General features: G+C 48.9%; 2 protein-coding genes across 2 annotated transcripts; both read left to right on the forward strand.

The window, feature by feature from the left end:
- Positions 1-6,121: 6,121 nt before the first annotated feature.
- Positions 6,122-7,798, forward strand: LOC129230409 (uncharacterized). Its single transcript, XM_054864808.1, has one exon. The coding sequence runs from the start codon at positions 6,122-6,124 to the stop codon at positions 7,796-7,798; it is 1,677 nt and encodes a 558-aa protein (XP_054720783.1).
- Positions 7,799-7,888: 90 nt separating this feature from the next.
- LOC129230410 (uncharacterized) lies at positions 7,889-9,220 on the forward strand. Its single transcript, XM_054864809.1, has one exon. It carries the CDS (start codon positions 7,889-7,891, stop codon positions 9,218-9,220), a length of 1,332 nt encoding a protein of 443 aa, XP_054720784.1.
- Positions 9,221-10,046: the final 826 nt, after the last annotated feature.

Below are 10,046 nucleotides of genomic sequence, written 5' to 3' on the forward strand. Positions count from 1 at the left end.
AAACAAACTACAGTTTATAAATAATGACAAAAGTTTAGAATTTAAACTTATTTTTGTGTCCAAAATTTGGCATTTCTGCGCGAGATTGCAACCTGGTTCTAACGAAGCCATCTCTAGAAGTAGCGTTAGTAACACTTTGTGAAGCCTGTGTTATTAGTTTAACACATCTTTCCACAGATTGTGAGTGGCAAGGAAAGTCAACGATTTCCAAGCTATTATCTTTTGCCATAATTTGAAGGTTCTCGTTAGAAATATGTCGAAGAACCGGTGGTGCTGTAACCTGACACTCTTGCCAGACAATTATTTCCGTATAATCTTTAGCAGAGAAGTTAATTTTTGGTGTTTTAAATATTCTGCGTTTAGTGCTACTTTCAGCCTCTCTAGCTTTTTTTATTCTTCGTAATGCTAACTCTCAAATGTGCTCCCTATCATCAAACAACATACTGACCAGCAGGTTTTCTGGGTGCGCAAAAAAAGCATTTCTTTCGAAAACAGAATACACAACAGATTTCAAGTTTTCGGGTAAAAATCGAGAGTAGACAATCATTTGAAAAAGATGTTTGGCTGCTTCCTTAAAAGATGACTTTTGCTTGATTAAGAACCAAACTGGAGCGTACACTTTAACCACGTAGTTAACAAGTAATCGCAAATTTTCTGTTGGATTAAGAGTACTTACATAAAGTCTGAGTATACGATTAGCAGAAGTAAGCCATCTCGAGTGCGCCATTTTTCCAGGTTGGCGATTTGCCAGCTCAGGACTACAGAAACCAGTTGATACAGCTTGACAAATCTCATAAAGATATTTTTGATCCGTGCTTAGTTCATCAACCACATTTTTCGGCATATTAGGCAAATTACCATCCACCGGGCAAAAAGACAATGTCATTTTATTTTCACAACCAGCTAACTGTTTTCCAATAGGTTCGGAATATTCTTTAGGACCCAAAGTGCAACCATCTAAGGTCAGGAATAAATGACGAAGGGGTAATTCGTTGGCATGAAGCATATACACACACCATTGCAATGGTCTTTCCAAATACTCCTCTAAATATTGAATCACACCACCCTTCTAACCGGTGTTTATTGCAGTTCCGTCGCATCCAACGCAAATCACGTCTTCTAAATTCAAGCATTGACCTTCTAATAGAGCTGTAATCGAAGTTAGAATTGCATTAGAAGCAGTGCGTGTCCCAAATAAATTGATCCGGGTTCTGCTAAAATTGAGATGTGCTCTTCTAAAATTTCTTTGCGATGGTAACGAGCTCCTATTTTCTCATTTATCAGAGTCTTGTCTTTACGTCCATAAAAGTAAATGCTTTTTATAACAATACTTCCAATATCTTTGGAAGCTTCTTTCCGAGCTTTAGCTACAGCTTTGTGGATTTTGTTTTTATCAACAACTAGAGTTAAATCTTCTTTTGAAACCAAGCCGACATCAGCTAAAACTGCAGAAGCAACAGCAGCAGCAGATCGCGTCGACAAACCGTATCTATCACAGACCTTAGCAACTGTTGGCAAGATCAGTGTATTCCTATTTGTCGTTGAAGTTGATGGTGTCCCTGTAGAGGCCGTATTCGTCTCTGTTATGGGATAAGTTTCTGGAGAAAATTCACGCATCGAATCGTCATCAAAATTTGCTGAGACAGAATCGTTATTTTCAGTAGAAGAATTTTTTGCTGCCCTTTCAAGTTTTCTCTGCTGTTGTTTCATTAATCTAGCTGTTTCTTTCTTATCGACACCTCTTATCACCATTTTCCTGTCATTTCTTTGATCCATCAAGAAACTTCTCTCATTGATGGGAACTTTTTTAGGTTTTAAACACGAACAAGACTCAAATACAGGGCACTTACAAGCCGCAACGTCGAAGAGCTTCTCAGATGACTCTAAAAAGCACTTCAGTTTATTTTCAAAACTATCACTTCGTTTGTTTCTGGGGTATCGTTTCAAATTGACGTACTTTTCGAAATATAATTTTAATAATTGAATTACTCGTTCCTTAGTTACGATTGGAATTGAAGCTTTTGTCTAAATACTGTTGATTTTTTCAGAAACAATTGTATATATATCTGAACTGGAAGGGTCCTTTCCATTATGCATACATTTCTGTTCGCTCCTGACAAATAAAATAAATTTTATGACGTCTTTTACAGTAGGTAGCTGCCGATCATAAAGTTCCTTGTAGGGTCCCAGTATAGCACAAGTAGTCTCACTACGTCTCGAACTCATTACTTAAAACTAACAGAATCGGCATATAACATTAACAATTGCAACTGCACTTTTATAGCATTAAAATTACTTTGGCTACGAAGAAAACACGCGTGAGTCAAGCCAAGAAAGCCCTCGAAACAAGTAAAAGGAATTAGCAAGTTGAAACCAAACAAAGTCGAAGTCGTCAGTAACATATTGTTGCATGCAAATCGAGACGTGGCGCCAAGCTTCGTGGACGATTCTACTGCGGAAATGGGGGTTATTCCCATATAGGCATTTACAGTAGTAATCACCATATGTTTTTTTTTTTTTTTTCTGTTCGTGTTGATATTACGAATCACGATCTTTTTATTTCAGCTGTCGAGCTTTTATTTCACAGTAAATTTATAACTTTATTCACAGTACTTCTTTTTCAGTTGCCATAAAAATGACAATTTTTCAAAACTTTGACGATCGGTAGAGCCCTGAAGATATAGTTTTATTCTATTTTTTAAATTATTTTTGTAATTTACGATCGATTTCGCCAATTTTGAGAGGTCTTGCATTAAGAAAAACGGAATTTTTTTTTTTCGGGACACCCTAATGACCCTGTTCCTGACGCAGTCCTTCTTGAAAGCAACGCGGAGGAAGCCAGTCCACAAGGCGTCTTGGACGATACGACGGCCCCTGCCCTTCCTGCGGACACGTCCCAGCCATGCCTCAGCATTCGCTCCCTCGACAGTCAAGAGGATTTCCAGACGCCGCGAGTATGGTGGCAGCTGCCGCCGTCATCGCTCGACACCTGTGCACTCGTTGTGGCTTCTCAGTTCTCACCAAGCGGAGCCTTCAAAACTATCTCGCCAAGCACCATAGGGAAGACTGCAAGGCTGCTGGCGTCCCCTTGAAAATCCCAGAGGCAAAGCAGCCAGGCAGCAGATTCTCCCATCGCCCCGTTAGCCCCGGTGTTGCAGTCCATGATGCGTCCTCCCTTGACACCAGAAGCCACCCCCTGTCCAGCCCTCCTTGCTACCAGCCAGTTGGAGATGTGAACCATGATCCCCGGAGACTACTGCTCTTGCCGACGAACTGCCAACTGAGGACGTAGCTACCCCGACTGACTCCCGAAGGCCCTCCGCTCACACTTCGCCAGCTAGCTCGCAGGCGATCCTTCTCCGTGCCGAAGTGTCTACCGACCTGCCCTACAGGAATGGAGCACCCACGACAGCCGAAGATGGAGAACGGAGGTCGGCTGGCTTGGGGGGATCCCAAGTTGCCGGTCTATCGTGCTTCCGCTGTCCCTTCTGCAACTTCAGTGCGGAAGACAGCGACACTGTGCTTCTCCATGTTGAGGTCGTCCACTCTGATCTGTGCCCCTGTGCATCTCTGCGCTCAGCTTGCTAGTGTTTTTCGGGACTTCGGGTTTGTAACTCGCGCTCCCAATAGATTCTGTTGTTGTTTGTCTACTGCTTTGTTTTTATTATGTAACTGCTGCTCATTTTTGTGTTTTCATCGGTTGTTTGTTTTTCCACCCCGATTACTTGTTTCGTGCGTCGACTTCCTGTCCGTGCGTAGGTGCATCTCCGTTTAATAATCATGTAGAGGGTTATTTTTCTGTTTTATCTGCTGTGTTGTTCTTTTTTGCTCCTGATTGTCTTCTATTGTGCTTTTATCTACTGTTTACTCTCTGTGATATTTGTTCTTGTTAAATATTTTGATCTCCTTCCATTCCCACGCTAAGCCGCATCACAATTCCTATCCACCAGTTTTTTCCGCTGAGGGACAACCCGCCGCAGATCTCTCATTCCGCCGTTTGAGTTTTTGCGCCCTCTAGCGGGAAGAAATTATGCTCTGGTGGATACGCTTGGTGTGTGTTTTCCCGGTGCTATTCTTCGTTTTTCTTTGTATAGTGTTAGCCCGTGTTTTTCTGACTAGTATGGCCCCCTCTTACTGTCTGCTACCCCATCCTTCTTCTTAATTCCCCGTACCTTTCTCCGTTCACGCCCTAGGCCCACGGGATTATCCTGCAACACTGGAGATGGACTACAGGATCAACCAGGCCTCGTGGTCGAGCCACACGAACACGCCGACATCGGTCACCCAGCTTGGTTCCCACATATGGACTTTGTCTCCGAGGACGCCGGCCCCCTCGCCTGTGTGCCACCGCACCAGATCGCAAGTCGCCGCTGGCCACTCTTGCAGGCCACCTTTACAGGAGACCTCACGATACCCTGCACATGCCCCGGTCGTCCAGCTATCCCAAGGATGGGCGTTTGACGTTGGCTTCTCCCCTGGACACTTCGTTGAAAGACCGGAGCCGCCCACTCCGCAGGATGCCCCGCCCGCGGCCCCACTGCCGTCGACTTTCATTTGCAACAAATGTACTTCTTCGACCGACTCCCCGCGGGAAAAGCAGCTACATATTGACATCCACATCTGCTCTTCTGTGGAGCCGCATGCCTGCAGGAAGGAGGCCAAAAGGCGCCTCAAGAAAGTGGCAGCTGCTGAGTTTGCCGCTGGAATTGTTCGCCCCGAATTCCGTGGGATCCCATGCCTACAATCTCTGCTCGCTGAGTCACTTCCTCCACCTGGGGCCGACGGCTCGCCTCCTGCTGTTGCCTGCACGAGAGCCGCGGAAGCGGTTCTACTGGACACCGAGGGACCTGCTCTCAGCCTTTTTGGATCGTCGGAACGCGTCGGCAGTCCCGTTAGCCCCGACGTCGCCACCCAGACGACCCCACTGGCAGAAGAAGGATGCCGAGCTAGCCACGCCCTTTTTGAGGGGATGCCTGTCAGCCCCAGTCGGTTCCTGGCGTCGACTGGCTCCAATAGCTCGTCCGGCCTCATCATCGACCTAGATGACGGATACCATAACTCCGTTGGATCCGACGACTCTACCTCCACTCGCCGTCCCGGAGATGACATGGCATCTAGCCCACCCGCCTACCCGAGCTCCCAACTCGAGGGTCCTGTCGTGTTACCTTCTGGTGACCCCCCTGTCGGAGGAGCCTCGACAGAGGGGATCGTAACCGAGGAACGTGATGGAGTCGCCTGCCCCCATACAGATGACTGCGCCACTAAAAATTACGCTGAGGACGATGGTGATGTCCTCATCCTGACGACCCAAGAGTCACTGTCTCCCTCCTGCCAGCCCGCCCAGAACGTAACGACTGTCACCCCCGTTCGCAAGGATGCCACTCTAAACCAGCGATTGCATCCTAAGAGGACGCTCAAACGGAAATCCAGGAGGAAGACCCCACCGCCAAAAGTGACAGAGGGAGCCACCAAACGCCTCAGTGCCACCCGGACCACCTCTGACGTCCAACCAGAGTCGGATTCGCCAGGAATACCCGATTCCGACCGAAAGCCAACACCTGCCCGTGGGAAAGGGAAGGCACCCGCCGCTCCCATCTCCAGCCGCCGGACGCGAGCCAACCACAGTGCCGCTACACCAGTCAGAGCAGTCACTACTAGCAACACCCTAACCTCAGCCGAGGTCACGCTGCGGCACGTGGCAGATGACGACATGCAAAGCCCAGTTGCTCATGAAGTGTCCACCTCCAGTGCAGTAGCCGGCTCACAGAGCTCCGACTTCCAGCCCCAGAAGCCCCCCGCCGCTCTCCGACAACGCAGGTTCCCGCCGCACAGTGGTCGGATCGAGCCAGCAGACCATGCAGCCGCACTCAATGCCCGAGTAGCACGGTAAGGGAGGGGAGCGAACTCCACCTATTGTTCCCCCTGCCATCACTTCTCACTTGCCTAGAACCCGGTTGCAGCCGGAGGTTTAAAGCAGAGAAATGAACCGCGACCAAGCAGTCACTAAAGCGGCACCTGAGGCTCGAGCATGGGCACCCGACTGATGCCACCTTCTACTGGTGCTCTTTCTGCGAGCTGAGGATTCCAAGAGCGCCCACTCTGCACCCCTGCCTGCAAAGCCATGTTACTTCCGGGCAAGCCCAAGCCGAGGGAAAGTGGAAATACACAAAGCCTAAGTGCTCATTTTCTACCACTACAAGGAGGGGATTTGCCTCACATGCTGCCAAGCATGTTCGAGAAGAGAGGTCTGCCAGCCGCCTCACTCTCCAAGTCCCTGCTCATGGAAGACGGGTACATAACCCAGGTGCCCCACGCGTTACCATCCACATCCAGCCGACGAATGATGTCAGCAACCACCCGGACCCCATTAAAGAAAGGGAACAGCCCACGCCTCACCGCTCCGCCCCGACATGAGATCGACGGACCACCGCATGGAGCGCCACAGCAGCCGCATCCAGATGCTCACGGCACGTCTCAGCAGCATGCCATCCCAATGAAGCGGAGGAGTTCCACCCCCATCCAGGACCGGAGGTCTCCCCTTGGCTCCCCCCAAAGTAACGCATCTCCGGCGGGTTCACCGTCCTCAGTCATCGCTTCTCCCTTTAACTTGGACATGAACGTTGACCAGCAGACCCCCGACCAGGATGGAATGTCCCCGTCGAGCCAGGTACACGTAGACGATGGAGCGCATTTCCCCGCTACAACGCATCCACACGGCCGCCAGGACGATCCTACCGAGCCCAGCCCCTCCCCCATCGGGCACTTCCGAGAGCCACTACGAGATCTAGGGCAGGACGGTGCGGACCCGGACAACCTGCACAGACTAGATGCCGTTATGGATGACTTCACCTCCACTATTCAACACCACTTGAGTATAAAGATGCCGAGCAGCGGCGCCCGGACCGAGAGGAACCCCCCCAACGCGGAAGATGCTGCCACAATGCATAGACTGTACCGGGGGAACCGACGGAGGACGCTGCGCCTCATCACCAAAGAGGAGGCCCCGAGATGCTGCGTCACAGCTGAGGACGTATTCCTGCACTTCAGCACGACATGGACTGCGAAAGCATACGACCCACAGTATTTCGATGCTGACTCCAGCCTTGATGATGACCCCCTCGGCACCTCTTTTTCCGCAGCGGAAGTGGCTTTGGCACGCAGAAAGGCCGAGAACTCTGCCCCAGGCCCGGACAGAATCACATACAAACATCTGAAGGAAGTAGACCCCGAAGGAATCACCCTTGCTACCCTCTTCAATGCGTGCAGGCGACTCAGGAGAACCACCACAGCGTGGAAGACCTCGGCAACGATCCTCCTTCCTAAAGACGGCGACCCAGCTGACATCACCAACTGGCGCCCCATCACCTTGTGCTCCACCATGTACAAGTTGTTTGCGAAATGCTCAGCCGCTCGACTGTACGCTTGGTGTGAGAGGAATGATATCATCTCCCACGCACAGAAAGGATTCCTCCCACACGATGGTGTCATGGAGCATAGCTTCCTGCTCCAGCACCGCCTCGAGTGGACAAGGAAGAACCGTGCCGAGTCCTGCCTAGCCTGGCTGGACTTATCCAATGCATTCGGATCTGTCCCGCATGGAGCCATCTTGCACGCCCTGCGATCTGCATGGGCTGGCAGGCTCATGACTGACCTGGTTGCCGACTTGTATTCCGAGACGATGACGAACGTGCTGACAGATGAGGGCCCAACACCGGACATCCCAATCGCTGCAGGAGTGAAGCAGGGATGCCCCCTCAGTGGCATACTATTTAACCTCGTCATCGATGCGGCCATCTGACGGATCCAGGGCAACGAGACCAAAAGGAGGATTCTTGCCTATGCAGATGACGTTGTCCTGCTCGCCGATAGCCCTGGAGAACTACAAGCAATGCTCGACGCCTTCAGCAGTGACGTTGCGAGGGTTAGTCTCCAGCTATACCGGCGCAAATCGGCCAGCCTTCACCTGTCGGGCCTGAAGCCAGTGGGAAGTCGCGACACCACCTTTCACGTGCAAGGGGAGCCCTTCAAGACCTTGGCTGACGGAGATGCCTACAAGTTTCTCCGGAAACCCGTTGGCTACTCCCTGGTCCAAGACTTCTCCAACCTAAACAGCGTAATTGATATCGGAAAGAAGGTTATGGACTCGAAGCTCGCCCCATGGCAGAGACTTGACGCCCTGCGGACATTCTTCTTCCCGGTTCTCCAATTCGCGATGAGAACGAATCAATTCGGAAAAGGAGTCTGGGGGAAAATTGACACCATGGTACGCAGGGAAGTAAAGCGCACCCTAAACATCCCCATGGAAGCGGCGAGAGACCTTTACGGCAAGAGAGACAAAGGGAGCCTCGCAATACCGTGCGCAGCGGAAGACTCGGACCTTTACCGTATTGACTCCGCCTTCAAGCTGCTCACGTCCAGGGACCCTGACGTCCAGACCATCGCCGCCGACTACCTCAAAGCGACGTGCGCCAAAAGACTGAAGAGGACACCTTCTGACAGCGAGATGGGCGAGTTCATGTCTGGCAGCATGAAGGGGAACTTCGCGGGCTCGGCCAACGAGGCCCTCAACGTCTGGACGTGTGCCAGAGCCGCTTCCAGAAGACTCGGCGTCTCCTGGACCTTCCAAGACCGCTCGCCAGAGCTTCAGCTGCGGGATGTCACGGTGCAGGCCGCAGGCAGAAGGAAGCTTACCAAGTCGTTTAGGGAAAAGCTACGCGACGACAGGTCCAGAGCCCTTGCCGCCAAACCCAGTCAAGGCAAGACGATGGAATGCGTCGCAGCAGACAAGGCTAGTAGCCATTTCCTGTACGACGGGAGCTACACAATGTTCGCTGACTGGCGCTTTGTCCACAGAGCCAGACTGAACTTTGTCCCCCTGAATGCCTGCAAGCCGTGGCTCCGGGGGAACAATCGGGCGTGCCGAAGGTGCAAGGCACGAGAGGAGACCCTGCCTCACGTCACAAGCCACTGCATGAGGAACAGCCAGGCCATGCAGATCAGGCACAACGTCGTCCTCAAGCGGGTTGTGAAGGCCGCAGGGCACTCCGCTGAAGTGGTGTCGGTTAACCAAAGGGTGGGTCCCGACAACCTCAACCTACGCCCGGACGCGGTCATCAAACGCAGACGTGGACGAAGCAGAGACATTTCTTATAAAAGACAATACAGCGGTATTAAACATTTATCATCTGAACATAAGGAGCATAAGGCAAAATTTAGATGAACTCTTGATAACAATTGAAAATATGGATATAGATATTTTGTTATTAAGTGAAATATGGATTAAGGAATGTGAAATTGATAATTATAATCTTAAGGGGTGTAACAAACTTTATAATACAAGAGAAAGAAATAGATCAGGGGGAGTCATAGCTTATATTAAAGAGAAATACTACTTTTCTGATCAGAGTATTTTAATGAATACTGCTGAGGCATTATACTTGTATAATAAGGAACTTGATTTTTTTATAGTTTTTATTTACAGGGCTATTGAATGTAGTATAAATGATTATATATTAGAACTTGAACAAAAGGTAAAAGGAATTGTATGTAAAAACATTTTGTATATTGGTGACATAAACATTGATACTTTACATAATAACACGACAACAAATGATTATATTAATACTATGTACACTATGGGTTTCAAGCAATATGTTGATATACCAACAAGGTGTAATGACCTAAGCTCATCCTGTATTGATCATGTCTTTTATAAATGTAATTACAGAATAGATAGAGCAGTAACAGCTGCAGTACATAAAACAACAATAACCGATCACTATGCATTACTAGTAAAAATTGATAACAAAAAATTATTAGAAAAACATTTGAAACGTATTCGGAGTAGCGAGCAAATAATTAAAACATGCATCGATTATAGAACTTTTGAACAGGATATTAAAGAAATTAATTTCTCTAGCTTAATAGATGAAAACATGGAGATAAATGAGATTTATAACACTTTTATCAGTAAAATTAAGGAATTCATGGAAAAAAACAAGAAGATAAAAAAAGCTAATAAATTAAAAAAACAATGGATTACACAA

The sequence above is a fragment of the Uloborus diversus genome, chromosome 9, assembly GCF_026930045.1.
Source record: "Uloborus diversus isolate 005 chromosome 9, Udiv.v.3.1, whole genome shotgun sequence".
Classification (NCBI taxonomy): domain Eukaryota; kingdom Metazoa; phylum Arthropoda; class Arachnida; order Araneae; family Uloboridae; genus Uloborus; species Uloborus diversus.